The 27,005-nt window shown below is 35.3% G+C and overlaps 1 protein-coding gene across 12 annotated transcripts in view; it reads right to left on the bottom strand.

Moving 5' to 3' along the window:
• The window catches only part of KMT2E (lysine methyltransferase 2E), a 130,861-nt gene that overhangs the window by 13,884 nt on the left and 89,972 nt on the right, over nt 1-27,005 (bottom strand). For all 12 annotated transcript variants that reach the window (XM_021102573.1, XM_021102570.1, XM_013979823.2 and 9 more), the window contains 9 exons: nt 22,751-22,809; nt 21,640-21,812; nt 19,805-19,843; nt 15,772-16,002; nt 15,539-15,669; nt 14,455-14,572; nt 13,327-13,436; nt 10,175-10,439; nt 8,363-8,461 (listed from right to left, as the gene is read on the bottom strand). In XM_021102573.1, coding sequence (XP_020958232.1) covers nt 8,363-8,461; nt 10,175-10,439; nt 13,327-13,436; nt 14,455-14,572; nt 15,539-15,669; nt 15,772-16,002; nt 19,805-19,843; nt 21,640-21,812; nt 22,751-22,809 — 1,225 coding nt within the window. The remainder of the gene's footprint in view (nt 1-8,362; nt 8,462-10,174; nt 10,440-13,326; nt 13,437-14,454; nt 14,573-15,538; nt 15,670-15,771; nt 16,003-19,804; nt 19,844-21,639; nt 21,813-22,750; nt 22,810-27,005) is intronic.

The raw sequence follows: 27,005 nt of genomic DNA, 5'->3' as shown, positions 1-27,005 counted from the left end.
GGCTTTCAACCAGAAACAGGAAGCATGTATATCAACAGTCCAGTTCTCCAAATGAAAAGAACCAGGTCCAGGTCCTGAGGCTCAGATCTATTTGTCTTTCTTTTCACCCATATGAGGAAGAAGGAAAGATCAGAAACTCAAAAGTCTGGCTGCGTGGTCTTCTCAACATCGGAGCGTTAGAGTTCCAATAATTATCAGCAACGATTCAAGCATTAAGACACTTATACTATGGAAACCGTTACTTACTCTTTCCTGTATTGTTGTTGTGTGTTACACTCAGTAAGGGAACAAAGAAGTATGTAAACAAAACTCTTCTGAGAACCTTCTATGGTTAAATTGCCACACTGCAAAGTGTGTCAGTCTTATACAATGTGTTATCCTCACCCTCTCTATTTCACAGGTAAGGAACTGGAGGTCCAAAGAGGTAAGATTACTTGTTCATGGACACATATTTGCATCTTTGTATTCTTGTCTGGATGGGTCTTCTATGCAAAAGAAGACCTTTTTACTAGAACTGGAAGTTTTAAAGCCAAATTCTCTCCTTAAGTAATTCATGTCTGGTCTTTTAAAATCCCTTTACTCAAGCCCCTTTCATCTATGGTTCTCTGTATAAAAATCCTGTCTCCATATATCAAGGCTTCTTCTAAAACCCTAAATTTAGAAATCTGGAGTAGGCACAAAATGTTACTTTCATAATTGCTTCACCTGTTGAATAGGTATAGAGAGAAAAAGAGAAGAGGTTCATTATTGTGCTTCTCTTAAAAAAATTTAAAATAAATCTGGGAAAAGTACATTTTCCCCAAAGAAACAAACTTGTCTTAGACAGAATCATTTTATCTGTTAAAAAAAGTTTACCAATGAGCCAGGCACCCAAAGAAGGCATTTTCTATGTTATGATTATCCAGGGTTTTCTTAGATAGATATGAATCTTTGCCAAAATAAGTTACTTTGGCATAGTCATTATTCCCTTATTTTAGATAGTAAGAGTCAGAGATAAAGTTACTTGATATAAAGACAAAACTCATTCATTAAAAATTGAACTCCCTTGTTAAACGATATAACTTAAGAGTCAAAGCAATTTTTTAAAGCTGCTCAGGATCTCTTATACATTCTTTGACACATACAACCAGATATACACAGTATGTAATGACTGAAAATTAGCACCCATTTTACAGATCTAACTGAAAAATAAGGTATATATAGTTTGAAGTAATGATAACTGACTGTGCAGGGGACTAGAGAAATTAGGGGTCCTGTTTCACTCCAGCAGACTGTCTATAGACACACGTGGGCTGGATGCAGTTAGGTACTTGTCACATAAGACCACCACTAAGATCTGTCTCATAATCATGACTCATTCCAAGCTAATGACCATTCACATCTCAAAAGACATGATTATTCTCTGTGAGCTGGGCAATTGATAGACCCTGATTCCAAATTAGAATCAGACAGAGTTCCCTTTTAGGAATATAGCATTAGCTTTTGAGAAAATGTTAATGCTGGAATGTTGGGTGCTAAAACTAAATTATGAGGGATCGCTGATGAGATTTATAGATTGCTTTTAAGACATGGATTTATAATAACAGTACTGTAATTTTCTGTAAGCAGAAGAAAATCTGTTTAATATCTGTATAGGATTTTAATCACTTGAGGAGTGGGTATACTGAGAATTTTCATTTCAACTTTGTGCTTCACTGGAGCACAAATTTAACTTGAAGTCATGTAACTCTGTAACTTCTGAAGAAACTATGGAGATCTTCTTGTCCTAGCCCCCCTTCAACAAAAGGCAAAAACCTAAGGTCTTCATAATTAAAGGATTACTTAATAAAGAACACAAATTAAAGTTTTGTATACTATCACAACTGAAAAAAATAAACTGAGTAAACTGTTAAAATTCATTCCAGTTAGAAATATTTGGTCATTTGAAGCTCAGTAAAATAAGCTTATGTACTGTAGATGCCTTACAGTAGTTTTACAAGGAAATTTGCTGGTAGTAAATTTTAAGAATTGAGAAGGAAACAGATAATGAAGACATCTCAGTACTTGTGATTTACCTTTTTTACCTTGCCACCAAGTAGGAAGTGGCTCTTAAAAACAAAAAACTTGCCTCTTAAAGGAAAGGGAAACAACAGGGCCAACCTGCCAAATTACCCTACCTAAAGCCTTCAAATAGAGAAATTAAAACATTTCCTTACTCAAATAACTTGTCTTCTCCTTTCAAAGAGGAACTAGAGACTAATTTTTTTTTAATGGTTAAGATTACTGCTTGCCAATAAAATCATTTCAAAAGAATATGGCTGTGTAGTATCTCTATTTCTTCTCTATCACATGATGATATAGTTTATCCTCACTGTACTGTTTCCTGTTTGATGTCTGTTACTCCTTGTACCCCATCCTCCTTGAAAGCTGCTTCAGAACAGGGACCTTGCCTTTGTTCACCCAGTACTTCAAATGTATGCAGCATGTACCAAACACCCAAATATTTGTGAGGTAAATAAGAATTGTGTATACATTACATTAACTGTATGTATCACTGTTATTTGAAGGCATATAATGAAGTATTTAAACAAGATTTTTGGAAATCTTAAATTGATAACAAGGTAGCTGAAACTGAACATCCTCATTTTGTTTGAACAGAATCCCTATAAAAATAAACGGGTTTCTTTTTGCTCTTTGGTACTGCAATTAATTACTCATTCATTCATTATTCATTTTTGGAAACACAATTCCTAAACACCATGATGGAGAAAATGCAATCTTAGAAAATTAAAATTAGTAATCAGCATCAACCTAATTATGCTGTGAGGAAAGTAAAATGGATGAAACATGTCAGATGACTTTTCTGGCAAACTTACTCTAATTTCACTATTATTAAAAATTCCTGTTGCATATTCTAAAATGATCTAAATCAAGTCACTTCTTAGGGATAATAGTAAGAGCACAGATTCTGTATAGTAGTGTTTTCTCAGCATACGTTTGTTTTATGGAATAAAAATCTTCAGGATGTCATGTCTCACTACCAAAAAACAAGTTGCAAGGATGTACAAGTTTAGGAAATGCTAACAACAGAATTTCTCAAGAGTTTTTAAACCAATGTGTACTGGAAATCTCAAAGCTGGGGACATAGTATATACTGTTTACTAAACTCAACTGGCCACAAAGCTCTTTTTCACAAAACATCTTAAATTTTTTGATGTGAAGGATCAAGGATGAGAAAAGTGGGAGAATCCTATATCCTGGCAAGAACTCCAGGGCACTGCCTGGACTGTGAGGAAGCTTCATTTATTTTGCGCTCACAGGCCTATCCATGTATTTCCTCAAATAGCTATCAAGAACACTTAGTGGAGTTCCCGTCGTGGCGCAGTGGTTAACGAATCCGACTAGGAACCATGAGGTTGCGGGTTCGGTCCCTGCCCTTGCTCAGTGGGTTAACGATCCGGCGTTGCCGTGAGCTGTGGTGTAGGTCGCAGACGCGGCTCGGATCCTGCATTGCTGTGGCTCTGGCGTAGGCTGGCAGCTACAGCTCCGTTTGGACCCCTAGCCTGGGAACCTCCATATGCCGCGGGAGCGGCCCAAGAAATGGCAAAAAGACCAAAAAAAAAAGAACACTTAGTAAGTTCATTTACTGACCATCTACTTTTATAAAAGACACCCCCCTCAAGGAGTTGAGGCTGTGACGATGAATAAAACTGCAAATTCTTGCCCTTATGGAGTTTACATCCTAGTGATACACAGTTAATTCTAGACTGTCCGCTGCTGCTCGACAAGTTCAGGAATGTCATGCCTAGTGACTATCTTTTCATATTCTTTTGTTGTTCCTCAAATTTCTATCCTAACCATGAAGACCCCCCTGAACCACCTTCCATGGACTCCAGTTTAAACAATCTGACTATAATAAGCCATCAAATATTACCAAGACTGTATTCCCCAAGTACAGTTTTTCCATAAGGTTGTGGAAAATTATTTTGAAAATACAGTATTAAGAGATACTATAAAGGAGATGCTTTTCATTCCATTATAAATGGGCGGGGAGGGGAAAGCAAGCCTCCTTTTTAATTTAAATGTTTCTAAGGTTTTATATTTTAATCAATCACTTTTTTTAGTTCAACAAAATAAGGTAAGCTTCCCAATATCTAACAACCTTCCACACACCTCTGACAAGGTTATAGCCAGCTAACCTCACACCTCCATTACCACGGACCTGGGGGAGTCTACTCAGTAATGCCCTGGTTTTGGAATCAGGTGAGTACAAATAGCCTACTGTATTTCAACTTGCTGTATTATTATTGTATTTCAACTTACTAAATTTCACTATAACTGTGCTAAGATTCTCCCAAGTCAGATCCAACCCAAAGCCAAAGTATCTCTTACTAGCTAAAGAGAAAATGTCCAATAACCATCTATTCAGTTCCATACATGTAGCCACAAGTTAGCATTTGTAAGCATGTAATAATTTTTTGAAAAAAAATATTTTTATGGCCAAACCTGTGGTATATGGAAGGTTCCCAGGCTGGGGGTCAAATCGGAGCTACAGCTGCAGGCCTACACCACAGCCAAAGCAATGCTAGATCCAAGCTGCATCTGTGACCTATGCCACAACACCAGATCCTTTAACCTACTGAGTGAGGCCAGGAATCAAACTGCATCCTCATGAATACTAGTTGGGTTCCTAACCTGCTGAGCCACAGCAGGAAATTCGTGTGATAACTTCTTAAGGGATGGTGAGGAGAGACAAAATATAATGGAGGAAAAAGGAAGATATTAATAAAAGAATGGCATTCTAACCTGGCCACGTAATGATCTGAATAGTCTTTCATAAAATCTTCATTTCAAGTGATGTACAACCAATTTTATTTCCCTATATCCCTCCCACTCCCCCCCAAGAAAACCCCAGCCTTTAATTCCTGTCAAATGTGATTTATCACATTTATAACTACCTTGAGGCTATTTCCCCTAAAAAAATAACCATACATTCAATTCCAGACAAGCCACAAGCTAATATCTGCCTGTTTAAACATAAAGTTCATCAATAAATACTACCTACTTCATGAGATCCCTTCAGACTTAAGTTATCTATCATGTTCATATCTCCTTTACAACACTTCTTGCTTCATTGTAATTGTTTTGTAAATGCTCCTGAAGGCAGAGTTGTTATCTTCCATTCTCAACAAAAAGAATAAACCAGAAACCAAAATATATAAATCCACTGGTGCTATTTTTGGTAACTGAGCAACAACATGCCAATATTTGTGTATGACACCATTTGTGTAGGTAAAAATTGTCAAATGATCAGTTTCATATGGTTCAAGCTATACTACAAAAGGATGGACTGAGGTATATTTGAATCTGGACATTACATGGTACTATCTGGGAGGAGAGTATGACTCCTTTTACTTTATTTTATTTATTTATTTGTTTATTTATTGTCTTTTTTGTCTTTTCTAGGGCTGCACCCACAGCACATGGAGATTCCCAGGCTAGGGGTCTCATCAGAGTTGTAGCTGCCAGCCTACACCACAGCCACAGCAATGTGGGATCCGAGCCGCATCTGCAACCTACACCACAGCTCATGGCAACACCGGATCCTTAGCCCACAGAGCAAGGCCAGGGATTGAACCTGCAACTTCATAGTTCCTAGTCGGATTCGTTAACCACTGCGCCACGAGGGGAACTCCCCAGTATGACTTCTTTTATATTCTACTCTCATAGATATACATGAGAACTAGTATCTCCTTTTATAATGATTTGAGTCCTGTCATAGGACAAAATTTAAATCAGTTTGACATAAGTATCTCAGGACCTGACCTATCTTTCCAATTATTGATAAGCAGTATAAAAGGAAAACACTAGAATAACAGGTAGCCTGATTAGTATTTAAACTTTTTAAAACCAAATATCGGTCCACAAATACTAATATTTGGCCTGTGGTGGGGAGGATACCAATTGCCTAAGAATTCTAAGATACATGCTTTGCATTCCAGGCATTTGAGTATACCAACAATTCCATAATTAAAACATCAAAGCAAATATATCAATTACAACTAATTATGTTGCCCTGACTTTGAACGCTACAGGTTAAGAAGCCAAAGATTTTTAAATATTTTATTTTGAAAGGGACTGTTGGTGGAAATGTAAGTACAGTAACTGTGGAGAACAGTATGGAGGTTCCTCAAATAATTAAAAATATGATCCAGCAATTCCACTTTTTAATATTTAAAGAAAACAAAAACACTAATTTGATACAACCCAATGTTCATAGCAGCATTATTTATAATTGCCAAAGTATGACAAATGAATGGATAAAGATGTGATAAACACACATGTGTATACATACACACACAATGGAATGCTACTCAGCCATAAAAAGAATGAAATTTTGCCATTTGCAGCAACAATGGTGGACCCGGAGGGCATTATGCAAAATGAAATAAAAGACAGACAAATATTGTATGATATCACATTATGTGGAATCTAAGAAATACAACAGACCAGTGAACATAAGACTCAAAGATATAGAGAACAAACTGTTGGTTACTGGGGGAAGAAGAAATGATAGGGGATTAAGAAGTACAAACTACAAGGTATAAAACTACAAGGATATATATTTGGGGATAGAGCCAATATGCTATAATTACTATAAATGGGATATAACTTTTAAATATTCTGAATTACTATACTGTATACTTGTAACTTATATAATATTGTGCATTGACGGTACTTCAATAGAAAAATAAATACTTCATATCCCTTTACCAAATTCTAAATTTACACTTGTTTATTCCTATGAAAAACGCTCAGCTGCACACCCACCTTGGTGGCAGATATTAAGATGAATATGCTAAGAGATATAAAAACATGAAGTATTCATTTATATTAATACAGCATATATTATACAAAATCAGGATAAAAAACAGATTCCCAAGTAAGTCTTTTTGTCTACCCAAAGATCCATCATGCTCAACATTAACAAAAAGGGCATTTCTATTTCCTGGGATCTGAAAATGAAGATATTCTAAATTCTACCAACTTTCTCAGCATTGATGGAAGTATTTTAAAAGTAGCCCCATAGTCATATAATTAACATGCAAAATTTCATCTCCCTCCCAAAGCATTGTTACAACCCTCAAAGCCATTTGTACCAGATGCATGCCTCACACAGAAACCAGTCATACCCTAAAGTGATTTCTAAAGGTCTGCGAATTATGGGATGAACAGGCCAATAATGAAAATCTCATCAAGAAAGTGCCACAAGTAATTTGAGTGGATACAGGTAATTTATTAGATGTAACAATCTTGAAAAAGGTTCAAGATAATTCTTTTGGGTAGAGGAAGAACTCCTTTTTTCTTTGTAACCAGCTCCTTCAATATTTTTTCCTATTATTTGTTTTCCTTTTCTCCTAACACTACCCTGGTCCCATCAGAGCAGTGTTCCTGAAATCCTGAGGCTGTGAAACAGCTCTGCATTGCTTCACAATCAGTGTTAGAGGAATGACCATCAAGGCAATAAAACAGACTTACATTAAGGAGGCCTACAATGACCAAAATCCAAGATCTTACCCCAAAGTATATGATACCATGCTATATTCAATGGAATATAGCATGAAAATCAATAAAACATGAAAGAAGGGAGCATATAAATTAAAGGGGAGCAGGGAACAAAACACCCATACTAGAATCATCAATTGGTATGTATAAAATCATTTTCAAATCTTAAGGCAAACTATATTGTAATATTTTCTCAACTGGCCTAGACATTGTATCAATTGATAAATCATCATGGATTTTTAAGAAATTATCATCCTAGTATTTAATACGGGCTAAGAAGATTTTTGCAAATAAATAGTACAAGGAATATAAACACTAAACTTATTTGAATGAAAAACCTTATTTTATGATAGCAATATGAGATGCAGAAGTAGCTACCAGTGGGTTGGGTTTTTTTGTTTTTTGTTTTGGCATAAGCCATTTATTTAATGCTATTTTAAGCTTTAAAATTCCATTTTTTTGTTTTACATTAAATTATGAAGATAAAGGATACATTTAGTTAATAATGAAAGACATTTTGAACAGTAATTCTGGCATTAAAATTTATTAATAGTATTCAGCTTAGAAAAAAAATTTAATTCTTAAATGTCACAAATCCTAGATTGCCTAATGAACACACAATAAAAATACAAAAGATTAGTGGCAGTTTTTTCAATGGTAATGACAAAGCCAAATAGAAATGCTCAGTGACACATCATGTTTGCTAACTTGAAATAAAGAACACAGTAAAGGCCCTCCTAAGGCATCAACAAGAGCTCTGGGAAGGGTGACTAAATCCTAGTGACAGCATGAAGCTGTTCCTGGCCTCCCAACTTACCATCTTCCTTTTCCTTTCTGCAATTTGTTCTTCTGACTCCATTTCTACTTCATTGCTAATGGGAGTTTTTTCTTCTATATCATCAATAAAATCTGGTTCCTGAAAAGATGGAAATGACTGCCTTATAGACACTATTATTCCATATACAAACTATAGACACCAAACCATGTATTTCAAATGTCTTCCAACCAGAACTAAACATAAAAATTGCAAGTATACTTGAATCCATTTCAGAAAATTAAAAATGGTTTCCTAATTTAAGAAACTTCAAAATCATGCAATCAAATAGTTTAGCTTTAGCTTTTCAAATTTTAATAATGTTCTCTATTTTTTTGCTTTTTAGGGCCACACCCGTGGCACATGGAGGTTCCCAAGCTAGGGGTCAGCCACTGGCCTACGCCACAGCCACAGCAACCTGGGATCTGAGCCGCATCTGCAACCTACACCACAGCTCACAGCAATGCAGGCTCCTTAACCCACTGAGCAAGGGCAGGGATCCGAACCTGCGTCCTCACGAATGCTAGTCAGATTCATTTCCACTGCACCACAACAGGAACTCCTCAAATTTTAATAATGTTCTTATCTGGAGTTCTCTTCTGACTCAGAGAGTTAAGGGTCCAGCATTGTCTTTGCAGCAGTTCATGTCATTGCTGTGGTGTGGGTTTGATCCCTGGCCCAGCAACTTTCACATGCTGTGGGTACAACCAAAAAATTAAAAACAAAAAAACAAAAAAACCAAAAAACCAGATTTCTCTTAACTAACTTCCATCTGTTTAGAGGGAATATAACAAAATACTTCCTGGTGAAACAAATGTATAAATCAAAACTCTTTGCTCAAATTTATGTTATGTGTTTTTTAGAGAATTTCCCATCAAAAATCTTATGTCATCCCTATAGAATTGATTTTATGTCCCAAATATGAAAGAAAAGGAAGCATTATGGCTTATTATTTTAAATAAGAACATTTATTATAGGAGTTCCCGTTGTGGCTCAGCAGAAATGAATCTGACTAGTATCCATGAGGATGAAGGTTCAATCCCTGGCCTCACTCAGTGGGTTAAGGATCCAGCGTTGCTGTGAGCTGTGGTGTTGGTGTAGGTTGCAGACGCAGCTTGGATTCAGTATTGCTGTGGCTGTGGTGTAGGCAGCTGCAGCTCCAATTCGCCCCCTAACCTGGGAACCTCCGTGTGTTGTAGGTGCGGCCCTAAAAAAGATTAAACAGGAGTTCCCGTCGTGGCGCAGTGGTTAACGAATCCGACTAGGAACCATGAGGTTGCGGGTTCGGTCCCTGCCCTTGCTCAGTGGGTTAACGATCCGGCGTTGCCGTGAGCTGTGGTGTAGGTTGCAGACGCGGCTCGGGGCTCGGATCCTGCGTTGCTGTGGCTCTGGCGTAGGCCAGTGGCTACAGCTCCGATTCATCCCCTAGCCTGGGAACCTCCATATGCCGCGGGAGCGGCCCAAGAAATAGCAACAACCACAACAACAAAAAAGACAAAAAAGACAAAAAAAAAAAAAAAAAAAAAGATTAAACAAACACATTTATTATAAACATAAGGACAGTGTCATCTGGAAGAATTTTTAAAATTACCCAGTCTTAGGAAAATCTTGTATTCAGTTCTATTAGGATTTGCTGGCTGAGCTGTTTCTTAATAGTTTAACAAGTATTTACAAATTCTAGCAGAACCTGTATTTTATGTTTATACCTCATTAAATAACAGTATGGACTTAAAAATTTTAAGTCATTTTGCATGAAAGGTTAAAATATGACAAATCAATTTTCTTCTGTTCATTTCTATTGCTAAGAATCAGTACCTGATTATTTGATACTGAGAGTCTCAGTGGAGAAAGCTTTCTCTGTTTAGTTTCTGGGCTCTTCATTTTGTTCACTGTTCCTTCACAATCCAAAGTAATATTCTGATTTTGTGTATCTTTTTCTTTTGAAATATCCTTTTCTTTTTTTCCTTTTTTTCTTCTGGTTTCATAACCGCTATTGATATTTTCCATGGATTCAGAACTACGTTTTAGAACAGGGCACTCTGGATTTTCTTTGAGGCATGCACAATCCACCTTGTACTTGCTGAAAAGAAAACCAGTTAAAATATTTATTCAAGATATAAAACAAACTGTAAAGTTTTCTAATCCATTTTAAGCTGCAACTGCAAAAACTATATGCTATTTACTACTTAAAAAGCAATCTTTTTATATTAATTTGCATTCTCGGTAACTATGACAAGAAATTTTATTTTCTCATAAAGACACTATAATAATTAGAAGCTAATTTCTGACCAGAGATTGGGCCCTCAATCATAAGGATTACTAGTAATGGTTTGTAGAAAGGAAAAAACCAATAAATTAAAACAGGGTCTTTTAAAGTAAAATGGGATACCTTGTCTTACCTTAAGGCAAAAACCACAATTTACCTCAGAGTATATACAAAGAGTATGAGAAAATAAAATCTGACCTAAATAAAAAATACCATGTATGTATTGCTAAGTAACAATGAACACCTAACCCTAACTAGTTTATCTTATACTTTAAGGATGATTTCAATAACCAGGTTTAATAAGCTGCCTTGAAAAAACTGAAAAGTTATGTCTCCTTTTGCCTTTAAGTGTCCCCTCTTTCAAACGAAAGCTTGAAAAATAATCACACTATCTCTCATCTTCACAGCAGTAATAATTATTACTCCCATTTTACAGATGACATTAAAGCTCAGAGGGTGAATATCTTATCCAAAGTCATACAGTTAAGTGGTAGTTAATGGCATTCAAATACATGTCTGAGTCCAAAGCCTACACTTTTCAGGTCTTCACTATTTTTTTTTAAGACTCTATCCTCTTTATGTCTACCAACAAGATTTGGTTCATGTCTAGGATAAGGCTGAATGCCCAAACTGCAGTGAAACAATAATAGAAGCCTCCTACCTTGCACGTTTTTGAGTAGTTTAGTGTTTGTTCATAATAAAAAATAGTTTACTTTTCCAAGTTTCTAATACTCATTCACTTTCAACACTGGTAGAAAAGTACAAGTCAAACTGCCCAATTCTGTGAATCAGAGGTAGAATTCAAACACTATGGCCTACCCTTCACCTCTCAAATCAGGTGTTAACAGAAACTAGCTGGAAACTCTTTCTAGATATTTGCTTTGATTTTAAGATAACAGCACTGCAAGTAATAATGATGTCAAGGGCTAATGTTATTCAACACTTATTTTGTGTCAGGAATTGTTTTAAACATTCTACATGTGCTAAGACTTACTGACTCTTCAAAACAGTCTTGTTAGGTGAGTATTATTATTCTCACAATAAGGTAATGAGGCATAGAGAGATGAAGAAATTGGTCCAAGGTTACATAATAAGTGACTGAGCTAGGATTTGAAACTTAAGTCAGATTATAAAAAGCTTATATTTTAACTACTATGGGAAATAAGTCTCTCAAAGAAATGAGCAAAGACCCAGTAAACTAAATTTTCCACCTCTTTGGGAGAAAGGGTTAAAATATGTCTTTAACAATCAAGTGGAGATGCATACTGAAGGAAGAGGGATCTCACTGACAGAAAACATAATGGATATTAAAATTTTATGCATTTAAACACAAAATTAAAAAATAAAAATAAAATACAGAATAGGATAAAATGAACTGAAATCCTTATAACTCAAAGATTACAGAATACATAAAAAAGTGCCCCTACCCACATTGATCAAAACAAAACAAAACTACTCAGCAAAAAAAGTAACAGATGATTAGGCAATTCATAAGAGAGCAAACTCAAATGATAAATGAATATATAAAAGGATCCTTGGGCTCTTAAAATAATCAAGGAAAATGATAATTGCAAATATAAGAAGATACCACCTCATACGGGTTAACATCAATTTTTAATTTTAAAATTGTATACTAAAAAAATGCTGCAAGCAAGTAGAGCTCTGAGAGTATAAAATGGTCATTAAACCAAGTCTGGTAAAAAGTGAGGCTGTGCATATTTTATAAGCCAATAATTCCATCCCGGGTACCTATCCTGGAGAGAACATGTACATGTACAGCACTTTTATAAATCTAAAGGTCTACCAGTAGTAGAATGGATAAATGTCATCCACAGTGAAAAATAAATGAACTAGAACTACACATAACAATAGAACTGAATCTCACAAAAGTAATGAATAAGATGAATGCACACTAATATAGATTATAATTTACATGAATTTTCAAAATAAACAAAATTAATGGATACTATTTAGGGACACCTACAGACACTGCAAAAATGTTAAACTCACTAAATTAAAGATGGCAGTTTTATTTGGTAAAAGAGGGAAGAGAGATGCAATCTGCCTACTAAACATGAGGGGCTTCAATGGACAATGTTTTGTCTCTTAATCTGGGAAGTAGGCACATAGACTTTAGTATTATTATATTTTACATTAAATTTTTAAAATTTTAAATTAAAGTTTCCATACTCAGAATTCACTTTTTCCTTCTTCCTAGCATTTCACAACAATAGTCCTCAGAGTTTCCTTGCAGGATCTCCAATAAACCCTTTCAGTTTATACTGCAAAGAAAATTTGGCACAATTTATTTTCTTTTGAGGGGCAAAAAGTGAAATTATCCATTCCTACTGATTAACCTAATTAAGTGAATGACTATTGTGTATCCCCCACATAAATACAAGAAAGAAAAAAAGGAAAAATTTCTCAACGAAACAAGGTCAGTATTGTACTGCTGAATTAGGATTATTAATTATAATACTATGAGTATTTATATTACGATAATAAGAAAAGTGTGTAAAAGAGCTAAGCAACATGCTGTAACAGAAGCTGATATCAAAGTGCTTGTTTCCAAGTATTTTTAATTGCCTAATGATAAATTAAAATAAAAAGTTATAAAAGTAATAACAATACCTAAATTTTTATGAGGACATTAAGGAATTTTTCAAAACAACAGATATCACATTTATAGGCTTGAACTTACCAATTCCCATAGTCAAAATCAAAGGCAATAGTAATTTCAGTTCCTTTTGGAATACTTTGTATAGAATAAATGTAAAGATGTATGGTTCCATCTTCAATTTCATGCCTCACCTATCAGTTAAAAAAATTTTACATTTCTATAAACAGTTTTATATTTTTATAAGTTATTTTCTTTCTATAAGTAGTTTATATTTTTATGTTATTTTCTACCTTTAGAAACATCTCATCTTACAATTTTAAAAACTATTCAAAGTAATTCACAAATGCCATTAATTACAAGACATGTAACATAAATCAGTGGTTATCAACAGGAAGGAAGCACATTAATGCAAGCTTGATGCAGGCTCTAGTAGCATTAAATACTCTATTTCATTAATTTTATGATGCTTATTTTTTCACCTTTTAAAATCTCTGAAATTGGAAGTTTTACAAGGGCTGGCATCTTTTATTTGATGATATGCAGTAATAGTAAACACCATACTTTTCTATGATATACACTGTTATAGTACTCTACATGTATTAATTCCTTCAGTCCACATAGTACTTTTTTATGGAAAAAACTAAAGGAAAGACAAGATTACACAGCTAGTTAAGTCAAAAAGAAGACATGAGGAGTTCCCATTGTGGCTCAGCAGTTAACGAATCTGACTAGCATCCATGAGGACGCAGATTTGATCCCTGACCTTGCTCACAGTGCGTTGCTGTGAGCTGTGGTGTAGGTTGCAGATGCGGCTCGGACCTGGTATTGCTGTGGCATTTCTTTACATGCCACTTCTAAAACACAAGCTTAAAAAATTTTATAGTAGCACACATAAAATCTACTTTAGCTTTCAGCTTTATCTATTTTGATCAAATCAAAGAATATATTTGACTCATAAACAGAGCTTTCAGAATAAACAGAAAAGGCTAGTATTTTCTCTTACAAGGAACATCATAATTTTTTCAAATGCAAAGTAATTTAAGACCTCACAGCTGATGTTGCCTAAATTTTTGTAATGGAATGATGCTGAGTAGTATAAAATGCATTGACAGCTGAAGTGTTTTAGCCCACCAGATTCTTGTGCTTATTAACATTCAGACTCCACATACTCCCTACCCCTGCCTCCACAAAGGATTTCTAGAAGCTCACCTCTGCATTGGGTGTACAAGAACGCCTGATGAACCGAGCTTCATTACCGAAAGTCCTTGCATCAACACACATTTCCAGCCCATGAAATTTAGAATAGAATAAAACAAAAGGGTATGGTCTACAAAAAAGAAATTGCATTAGAACTATTAACATTTTGAATTTAAGAAACTTCTAAAAAATTCAAAGTAAGTAGGGAGGCCAAGATTTGAATAATAGGCAGTCTGATACCAGAACCCATTCTTAACCACTAGGTGAATTCATGCTAATAAAATTTTTACTTGCTCCTACAACCTTACCTTAAATCAAAGGTAACTGATTGAAGGTGTGAATTGGAATTTAAAAAGAATGATAAAAAGGGAGTGACTACTCCATCTGCATAAGGATTCATAATGGGATACCTTTATTAAAGTACCTATCTTTTAGTGCAGTTAAGATTTTGATTTATAGCACTATTTCAGATCGAATAGGCTGTAGAGATGCTTGTATATCTTCCATATCTTAAGTAAAAACTCAAATTATAAACAATAAGAAATATTTTAAGTAATTATAGTATATAGGCTGAGAATGTTATATCCCTAGAAATACAAACTGATTTCTAGACCTCAGAGAAGCAATGGTTATCACAAGATCACATCAACTCCCACCTCCCTCCCCCAATCAGTATTAAGAAAGTTGGAGTTGAAAGTGGTGACAATTTAATACAAAACCAAATCGAACATCTTAGCAATTATAAGGAATTAGGAAAGGTCCTAGATGGAAAGGGTTCCTTATAATCTCAGGTAATTAGAGTTTTTCATTAACATCCACCTATGTTGCTGCAGTTTAATCAGTGAAGTAGATTATTTTAGGAGTGTCAGCAAGATAGGGATGGATAAAAGACTAAGGAATATGTCTGCATTTTTTATGCTGTAATATTTTATTATAGTTGAAAGTTATCTTTAATCACTATTCAACCACACTCAGTTTTAAGTATTAAAATGATTATTAGAAAACAAAATATACATAAACACAGCACTGTGATAAAATAACCAAAAATTCGATACTTAACTACAGAAAATTAACATGGGGAAATAAATGAATATACCTCTTAAAGAAATATCCATTTGCTTCAAACTGTTCTCTTAGCATAAACTTCCCTCTGTATTCAATGATAAGTGCATCGGGAGGTAAATCTTTTGCAGATTTCAGAATTTTCTTATTCTTTTGTATATGACTCTAAAATCAAAGAAAAGGCTCAGATTACCAGATTGCTTTCAGTCTAAGATATACAGTAGAAAAGGGTTTGTTTTATCATTGTCAGACAAATGATGTATTTACCTCTACAGGAGGTTTGAACAGCAAATTGTTGGTATTCAAATCTGATTTATTTATCTCTTTTTTGTCCGTTCCATTGCCTAATCTCAGAGCTATTCTTTGTGCCTCCCTCTGAACACCCTCACTATACTGGTTATTATTTGCCTCTTCATATCGATCCATCCATGCTTTGATTTTTGTCTCCCATCCAAAATTTGAACCATCAGATGAAGGATCAATCTCTGGAGCTGAGCCCTAAAATGACAGAAAACTAAGCTTTAATATCTGGACTTCAAGTATTTATACATACACACACAATATGACAATCTATATAAAAGAAAACAATATAAAAGAAAGAAAGAATGAGAGCTTTTCTAAGCTGGTTCTAATGAAAAAAAAAAAAAGACCAAATAGTAGCTTACTACATTTTTATACTGCATGCCAGATACACATAAGTTGGTAAATTGAAGGAAGCGGAATTAAGTTGAATAGCTAAAATTTAAGCTTCTATGTCACTATTATAGCCAAATGGAGACTATCAAAAAAATTACAAATACCCAAAACTTTGGAGTCAATGTCAGCTAATGGTTAAGAAAAGATAGCATATGAAATTTTTTTCTGAGATTGCTACTATCTAGTTTATACTCACAGTTCTACTTAACCAGAATAAATCTGCACTTATGTAAACTACACATACTGCATATTAAGTACATACTTCTGATATAATAATATAAATTTAACATGTTTTACAATAACAATATACTTTTATATCTTAATTTCAGGTAATTTCCAAGATCTATAATCAATTGTCCATATGATAAATTCAATATGAGAATAAAATGTCTCAGAGAATGTGAATAAGGACCTTTAAGCTTCAGTGCTTATTCCTCCCCTATACCACTAATTAAAACCTGTAAGATAAGAATGCTAAATGCAAAGTAGTGAAAACTTACAACCTCTCAATAAGTTTTATGAATAGGTTTTTTTCACTGGAATGCAATTTATAGAAAGGCATAATTACCACACATTTAAAAATTTATTAAAGCCTAGATTCCCTCAATTAATTATCGGCAGTGTGAGGAAGAAAATCAACTAATGCAGATACAAAAACATACTGTACTTGTCAACAGCATAATTCAAACTTGAAGCAGATTTAACACAAAGTTTCAATTTGGTTGTTTGCAAATACTGTTCTTTTTTCTACAGTACTGAACACCTTGATGAGAAAACAGATTATTTCTATAAGGTATACAACCTAACAACTGAAATTTTAAGATCACATACATATTTTCTAAAGATTCTATATATGCTGTTGGATATGTACATATGTACATTAACACTTAACTAAAATTTACTATCAGTCCACCTTCCATATAAATAACTAATCTTTATTACAGAAAGTATCATTCTTTTCTATAATGAAACAAACTGTAGTAAGCTGCTCAACTATTGGATGGGGTAGGTTTATCTACCAACTGATATTTTATGGATTACATATTCTAAATTATAATGACCACTTGAAAAGGAAAATATTTTATTCAAATATGAAACCTTATATATTTTTGGCCTTATTTTTATTCCCTTTCAGAATTTTCTACAGTGAATATGACATACAAGACAAAAATGTTTTTACGGTTATTACATTAACTTCATAATATAACATAGCTATATAATGTACAACACAGTGATGCAAAATTTTTACAGATTATACTTCATTTAAAGTTATTATAAAATTTTAGATATATTCCCTGTGTTTATTATTATCCCTGTAGCTTATTTATTATATGCATAGTAGTTTGCACCTCTTATTCCCTTAACCCTATCCTGCCCTCCCTCTTCTCCCTCATTGGTAATCACTAGGTTGTTCCCTCCCTCTTCTCCCTCATTGGTAATCACTAGGTTGTTCTCTGTATTTGTGAGTCAGTTTGTTTTGTTATATTTATTCATTTGTTTTGTTTTTTTGGATTCCACATACAAATGATAACATACAGTATTTGTCTTTCTCTTATATGACACTACATATTAAGGTTTTCCTCAGCTTTATTAAAAATAGCTACTCAGTTTTTAATTTTTCTTTCTTTTTTGTCCCCTCTACCCACAAAGCCTCTACTAATTTGGTCTATCTTTAATTTAGCTCTTCTATATCTCTTGAACCTTTTTAATACCACAGAATTACTTTCTAAAGATCTTTTTGTGTTTTTTTGTGTTTTTTTTTCTTGTCTTTTTAGGGCCACACCCACAGATCATATGGAGGTTCCCAGGACTAGGGGTCGAATTAGAACTGTAGCCGCTGGCCTACACCACAGCCACAGCAACACCAGATCCAAGCCGTATCTGTGACCTATATCATAGCTCACGGCAGCGCCGGATTCTTAACCTACTGAGTAAGGCAGGGATCGAAACTGTGTCCTCATGGATGCTAGTCAGATTCATTTCTGGTGAGCCACAACGGGAACTCTTTAAAGATCTTAGAGAGACACCTTCAAGTTAAATATTTTGGAAGATGCACAAAGCACTTTTTAAAATTAGCCTTTTATTTATTTATTTTTATTTTTTGTCTTTTTAGGGCCACACCCATGGCATATAGAAGTTTCCAGGCTACTAGGGGCTGAACCAGAGCTATAGCCGCCAGCCATCAAACTCTCATTTTCATGGATACTAGCTGACTTCTTAAGCTGCTGTGCCACAATGGGAACTCCACACAAAGCAATTTTAAAGTTTCATTTCCCTAGTCACTTCTTTACATAATAAATGTAAATATTTCAGGGAGCTCCTGCTGAGGCTCAGCGGTAATGAACCTGACCAGTATCCATGAGGATGTGGGTTTGATCCCTGGTCTCCTCGATCAGTGGGTTAAGGATATGGCATTACTGTGGCTATGGCAGAGGCTGGCAGCTGCAGCTTTAATTTGACCCCTAGCCTGGGAACTTCCATATGCCGCACGTGCAGCCCTAAAATGAAAAAAAAAAGGCAAATATTTCAGTTAAGCAAAAGATGCTCCTTCCTCATTAAGCCTGATGCATTAAATAAAATGGGAAGAAAGGAAAACCACTGGAGCATCAATAGTTCCAACAACTTAATAAAAAACCTTTTTCAGACCTCTTTACTCCGGTGTCGAGAGAAAATCCCATAAACACAAGTTTAACACAGTAAGTATAAAATTTACAACTTTAACATATATTGAACATTTTATGAGACTTTGGACTTGCAGTATGCTGAGTGACATGTAATTAACATGCTTAAGAAAGACTTACAAAACTATGCAGGAATAATCACTGGACAGCTATTTAATGATCCATTTTCCAGGAATGTGGAATAATTCATAATTATTATGCTTTATACTATGGGGACCACAAGATACAGTCTATCATGCTCCGCACATCCTATATTAATTCTAGAAATTTGAGAAACTGATTATCCCTTACACATAACCTAGAAAGTTATAGTAACACTATATAGCTGATCTCTGTGATCCAACACAAACCTATCTTTTAAGGGGAGGCAGAGCTGGAAGCCCTTGCTTCTTTCAGCAACCATGGCATCTACAAAATTGAGGATATATTCTAATTAATTCAAGGGACAAGGGACTAGTTTGTACTTACATGGTGAACCTAGTATTTTGTATAGTATTTTGTATAGTATTTTGTAACTACCGACTTGACTAAATCACTAGAATTCCAACTATGCAAAAAAGTAAAATTTCAAATTGCAAATGTGATTTTGCATTTATATGTCTAGTATAGTAGACTAATACACAAAGTGGTACTAGAGACATGGAATACAATGATAACTGAAATTCAGATTATCCAAAATTTTAATATTAGTAATTCTTTACACACCTCTTTTTGTTTAATATTTTAACAGTGTTAATAAACTCCAAGAGTGGTATATTAACACAAATGGAATTCACTATAATTCCATTTTTGGTAAAGGTAATAAGCAATGGAATGACACACAATGAAGAGAGCATATGGTAAAGATTTTTGACAAATAACAACTCAGTAAGCTCCTGAATAATTAACAACTGATAAAAAGGACTTAAATTTAATGTGTTTACCTTAACTCTTGATGATTTCCTAGATCCTTCACGAAAGGCCTGAAATAACATGGAATTCTGAGTTAGTTTTTTAAAAACTGTATGTAATTAATAATGAGTTCACTAAAGCTTTTTATTTAAGTCACATAAATAACACAAAGTTTGGTAATGACCGATACAGCCAGAACTAGGACAATGCTGAAGTAAAGCCATCTAGAATTCTACACTACTACTAAAAATAAATAGACTATGTAAGAACATGAAAATATGTATAAGACACAATGCTAAGAAAATTTCCAAATTTTCTGTGATATTATAATCTTGGAAAAATATCGGATAAAAGTTGGAAGGGTATTCAAATTATTACAGTTATTCTGTTTATGTCATAAGTCATGTTTTTGGGGGATGAGAAAACAAGTTTGTCATTAATTCTATAAGTCAACTAGCAAGTAGTATTTGAGCACTTACTGGGACTCAAATAATAATCACTGTAGTAAACGGAGTTGTACTTAATAAATATTTAATTGGAGCTCTCTAATCAATTGGACCCCTAAGCTACACCTTCGATTGGACTTCCATATGCCACAGGTGCAGCCCTAAAAAGACAAAATAATAAATAAATTTTAAAAATTAAAAAAAAAGTATATGCTGCCTATTAAATAATCAAATAATATACAGAATTACACAAAAAAAATTCTTTTGGAGGGGGGGAAACCTTGGTTTTTTACCAAGGTATAATTTTACTGTCTAATAGATATACAGTCATTGTAGAAAGTATTTTTTCCTTTTATGACAAAAATCTTCATTAGCAATCACAACAAATTATGAAAAAACGGCTTATAAATAGTTTCCCACATCATATCCTGGTAATATTTTATTACAAAAATTTAAGTGAGACAAGTATAGACAGTAAGGAATTCAACAAATGTGAGGTATTATTAAAATGATTAAGACAAACAGCTATAAGCAACTATTCACAATCAGTATAAGCTCCTCTGTTTATAAGTTATTAAAAATTTAGAACTGTTATTTCTGTTTTCTAAAACAGCAACCTTTGTCTTATTTTAGCTTTTGCATTTCTACCATTAGTCTCATCAGTGATACTTTCAAAGCAGTTTGCAATCATATTTCTCTATTCCATTACAATCTTTAAAACGCACTACAATTGTGGAATTCCCATTGTGGCGCAGTGGAAAAGAATCTGCCTAGGAACCATGAGGTTGCAGGGTCGATCCCTGGCCTCGGTCAGTGGGTTAAGGATCTGGTGTTGCCGTGGGATGTGGTGTAGGTTGAAGACATGGCTTGGATCCTGCGTTGCTGTGGCTGGGGTGTTGGCCGGCAGCTGTAGCTCTGATTTGACCCCTAGCCTGGGAGCCTCCATATGCCGCCCTAAGAAAGGCAAAACAAACAAACAAACAAAAAAACCCACATTACAATTGTAAAATGAGGCGGTTGTTTTTTGTTTGTTTTTGCTTTTGTTTTGTTTGGTCTTTTTAGGGCCGCACTTGTAGCATATGGAAGTCCCCAGGCTAAGCATCAAACTGGAGCTATAGCTGCCAGCCTACGATGCAGCCACATCAGCACCAGATCTGAATCTCGCGTCTGCGACCTCCACAACAGTTCATGGCAACGCCGGATCTTTTAACCCACTGAGAGAGGCCAAGGATCAAACCCACAACTTTATGGATACTGGTCAGATTCCTTACCCTGCTGAGCCATAAGGGGCACTCCCTAAAATGAGTTTAATTAAGCTAGATCCTGTTACCTTTTCTAGCTACTATCCATTACTCTCCTGCCTTTCCTGTAAAACTCCTACCACTTCCTATCTACTCATCTTCAAAATAAGAAAAACTTACTTTTTTACATTTGGAAATGTTTTGTTCTTTCTCCCCACTTTTTTTCCTTCGTTTATCATTAACCTTGGAAACTCTTGAAGCAGTTAAAGTAATTGATGTCGGGGTATGCTGAAATGCAGTATATAATTCCACAGGAACCTCATCACCACTCTCAGTTGCACTGGTATCACCATCTTCAAGGCAAAATAAAAATTATTGCACAAGTAACACTTTTATTTCAAACAGTAAAACAGCAGTCCACATGACAAACTTACTCCCCCCATCTTTCTGAAGAATAAACTTTTTTTTTTACTTCCTCACTGACCTCATTCATAGTAAGACACATTTAAATGCAAACTACAAATATCATTTCTCACACATTAAACTAAAAAAGATACAAAAGTCTGACAACACACACAAGTGGTATAACTGTGGTAAGCAAATACTTGCAAACATTGCCAGTGGAAATTCAAAATTCCCTATGATGGGGAATTCAGCTGTATATAGCAAAATTCTATATGCACGGACCCTTCACCCAGCAACCCCATTTCTAGGGATATATCCAAAGATAAAATAGAAAAGGTACAAAAAACTTATCCAAGAAGGTTTTACTGAAGTTACTATTTGCAGTAACAAAAATAAGACAAAACAAATATACTGGAAACAACCAGATGTCTATAAGACAGTAAAAGTTCACTAAACTATGATTATTCAAAACCACCTATACTTGTATCAATATGTTTTAAGCCAAAGTGAAAGTAGTAGCCTATGTTACACCTTTAAATCCTGTACCTAAAAATGAAATAAATACTATTCCGCATGACCAACTAATGGATCACCATCTTTCTAAAGAGCAAACATATTTTACTTGAAGCCAGTACATTAGGAACATACAGGAAAATATTGATGTTTTAAATTTTTTATTTATTTTCCTCTAGTTTCCATATTTTCTAAAACAAATTATCATTCTATAAAATCTGTAAAAGTGTATTTAAAATCTATACCTGAGATTGTAAATTATATATTACAATCAATGTTCGTCTGTAAGGAGTTACATCTGACTAAAAATATGCAGGCCACTTATTCTCTCAATCATACTAAAATTAATTTAGTACAGATTCTTTTCACCCACCTGACATATTTTCCCTTTTCCGGCGTTGGAGTAGCACCGCCCTCTCTTTATCCAAACTCCTACAGTAAAATATTAACATGATTACTTTTCAAACTTTATAAATTTATATATGAAGCAGGTCTGTTTTAAATGTGATAAATTTATAATTTCTCTAATGTTCTTCCTGAAAAATGAACAGTATAAAATATATGTACTATTCCTTTACTTACAGTTAAGATTTAATCTAGCGTACAGAGCAGTCAATGCCAGTTAAGTGACTTTGTAAAGAAAACAATTTTTTTTTGGTTTTTTAGGGCTGCACCTGCGGCATATGGAGGCTCCCAGGCTAGGGGTCAAATTGGAGCTGCAGCTGCTAGCCTACAACACAGCCTTAGCAAGGCAGAATCCGAGCAGCGTCTGCGACCTACACCATAGCTGACGGCAACGCTGGATCCTTAACCCACTGAGTGAGGCCAGGGATTGAACGTGTATCCTCAGCGATGCCAGTCAGATTCATTTCTGCTGAGCTACGATGGGAACACCAAGAAAATAATTTTTCTTTTTTCTTTTTGCTTTTTAGGGCAGCACCCACGGCACATGGAGTTTCCCAAGCTAGGGCTTGAATCGGAGCGGCAGCTGCTGGCCTACGCCACAGCCACATCAACACCAGATCCGAGCCGTGTCTGCAACCTACACCACAGCTCACGGCAATGCCAGAACCTTAACCCACTAAGCGAGGCCAGGGATTGAACCCACAACCTCATGGCTCCTAGTCAGATTCATTTCCCTTGAGCCACAACAGGAACACCCCAAGAAAACAATTTTTTACTTAAGAAATGAATACTTTTTTTTTTCAAGCTGGATATTTAAAGCAAAAAATATGGGGGAAATGTTAATGTAATTAAAATAACAAGTGAAATTTTAAAAATTATAGTTAATTTACAACGCTGTGCCAATTTCGGTTATGCAGAAAAGTAACTCAGTTATACATATATATATAATACATTATTTTTTATATTCTTTTCCATCATGTTCTATCACAGGAGATTAGATGCAGTTCACTGTGCTGTATACATATATATACACACACACGCACACACACACACACATATATATATAGTAAGACCTCATTGCTTATCCATTCTAAATGCAAAGGTTTGCATCTACTAACGCCAAACTTCCAGTCTATCCCTCTCTCTCTCCCCTCTCCCTCTTGGCAACCACAAGTCTGTTCTCTTTGTCTGTGAGTCTGTTTCATTTTGCGGTTAAGTTCATTTCACACATTAAATTTCTAAAAGCAATGTACAACACTGAATTAGAATCCATTTTCAGCATTACTGTTTGTCTAAATTATTTCCATTTTTTAAATAAACACTAAATATTTTTTTTGTCTTTTGTCTTTTTTTGTTGTTGTTGTTGTTGTTGCTATTTCTTGGGCCGCTCCTGCGGCATATGGAGGTTCCCAGGCTAGGGGTCCAATCGGAGCTGTAGCCACTGGCCTACGCCAGAGCCACAGCAACGCGGGATCCGAGCCGCGTCTGCAACCTACACCACAGCTCACGGCAACGCCGGATCGTTAACCCACTGAGCAAGGGCAGAGACCGAACCCGAAACCTCATGGTTCCTAGTCGGATTCGTTAACCACTGCACCACGACGGGAACTCCCCAACACTAAATATTTAACAACTGGAGTTCCTGTCGTGGCTCCACAGAAACGAATCTGACTAGCATCCATAAAGTTTGACCCCTGGCTTTGCTCAGTGGGTTAAGGACCGAGTGTTGCCGTGAGCTGTCGTGTAGGTGGATCCGACATGGCTGTGGATCTGATATGGCTTGGATCCCACGCTGCTTGTGGCTATGGCACAGGTCGGCAGCTACAGCTCTGATTCGACCCCTAGCCTGGGAACCTCCATATGCTGAGGGTGTGGTCCTAAAAAGACAAAAAAGTAAATAAAAATAAGTCAATATTTAACAATTATGTAAAATATTTCATTAACCTCCTCCAGCCTCCACTCATGAACTACATCATCCATAGTAATTATTATATTTGTCCCACCCCTTCACAATGTTTCCACTGTCTAAACTTATTAGCATAAAGGTCAAATAACTAGATATTGTTCTTAGATGAGAGAGTAAGGGTTTTAGACTGAAATAGCTACTACCCAGTAACATACTTGCCTTAATATCTAATAGGAAATAAAATGATCTTAGCATCACTGATAATTCTAGTTATCAGAGAATAATAAGCAGCTAACACTCAACTGCCTCCCTAACGGTCAGTTTTTAACCAATTCTTACTGAATTTGTCCACAGATATCTACCCCTTGGAAAATATCTGGCAAAAGGCTATATAAACTATTATAAAGAGAAACAAAAATCACATAGGAACACCTCACTCATAATAAAGAAATGCAAACTTTAACACCGAGACTACCATTTCTCACCTAGAACCAACAAAAACCTGAGTCTGTCCAACACTGAATTGTGGGGCTAGGGAAAACAAGCATGCTTATCCATTACTGGTGGGAATTCAAAATTGTACAGCTCCTACTGAAGGGGAGTTTGGCAATATCCAACAAAATTTTACATACACATTTACCCTTCTGCTAAACAGCTCTAGTTCTTTTTTGTTTGGTTGGTTTTTTGTCTACACCTGCAGCATGTGGAAGTTCCTGGGCCAGGGATGGAACCCAAGCCACAGCAGTGACAATGCTGGATCCTTAACCCAATGCACACCACAAGGGAACTCCTGAACAGTTCCAGTTTTATTTGCAACTGCAAATGTCCACTCAGTGGGTTGATTAAACCATAATACATAAAAAAGACGGAACACCTTGAAGCTATAGAAAGGAATGAGTCAATCTCTGTATACTTCTATGAAGTGATCTTCAGTATATATTTTAAGATGAAAAAAACATGGCAAAAAACTCTATGTCATATACTATGGCTTATCTAAGAAGAATACAAACATATATGTGCATATTTGTTTCTAGTAAGAAAACAAACAATGAAAGGAATAATCAGTTTAAAAAAATAGTTATTTTTTTGTTTATTAACAGCCACACCTGCAACATATAAAGTTCCTGGGCTAGGGGTTGAATCAAAGTTGCAGCTGAGGCCTATGCCACAGCCACAGCCACACTGGATCCTTAACCCACTGAACAAGGCCAGGGATCGAACCCACATTCTCACAGAGACAATGTAGGGTCCTTAATCCACTGCAACACAAGGGAACTTTCGGGCACTGCTCATGGTATATAGTCAAGATACAAAAGATTTCAATCACAAGGATCCATCATGTTGCCTTTTCTAGCCATAACTACCTCCCATTTTCTACCCCTCCCATTCCTGACTTTTGGCAAACATTAATCTATACTCCATTTTAATAATTTTGCAGCTGTGGTGCAGATCACAAATGCAGTGCAGGTTTGATCCCTGGCCTGGGAATTTGCATATAATGCAGGGGCAGTGAAGAAAAAAAAAAAAAAAAAAAAAAGCAATATTCTGACTGTGATAACTGTATTAACAGTTTTGTAAGATGTTACCACCAGGATCTCTGTATTACTTCACAACTCCAAGTGAATCTATATTACTTCAAACTACCTAACCTATCTTAGGTTAGGCTTAATAACCTAAACCAAAAGTGTGTACCCACTTGGTATATAACCCCACAGTAAAATTCTTTCAAGAGACTTTAAACACAATAAATTAGAAGTTCCCATTGTGGCACAGTGGAAACAAATCTGACTAGTATCCATGAGGATAAGGGTTCAATCCCTGGCCTCACTCAGTGAGTTAAGGATCTGGCGTTGCCGTGAGCTGGGGTGTAGGTGGAAGATGCGGCTTGGATCTGCTGCTGCTATGGCTGCAGCATAGGCCAGCAGCTACAGCTCTGATTTGACCCCTAGCCTGGTAACCTCCATATGCTGCAGGTGTGGCCCTAAAAAGACAAAAATAAATAAATAAAAAATAAAAATGGGACAAAAATTGAACATAAGGATAATAACTGCAATAAACTGATATCCAATATGTTTAAATTCCTGAGTTCATAAAGATACTTAAAATTCTAAAAACTGATAAATAAAGGCTACAAATCAATGAGCATTTATCCTGCCTTTCCTCACTAAAATAACTTAAGAGAACTGAAGAGTTAATAAAGGAAAGTTTTCTATGGAAATAAGTACAGCTAGTAAGTGATAAGCAATGGAATTAATATGTCACTAATTTGTAACCCCTAATTAATGAATCTAAAGAATGACTATCAATGGGTCCTATC

Source organism: Sus scrofa, chromosome 9, assembly GCF_000003025.6.
Source record: "Sus scrofa isolate TJ Tabasco breed Duroc chromosome 9, Sscrofa11.1, whole genome shotgun sequence".
In the NCBI taxonomy this organism is placed as follows: domain Eukaryota; kingdom Metazoa; phylum Chordata; class Mammalia; order Artiodactyla; family Suidae; genus Sus; species Sus scrofa.
This window is presented reverse-complemented; position numbering and strand designations above follow the sequence as displayed.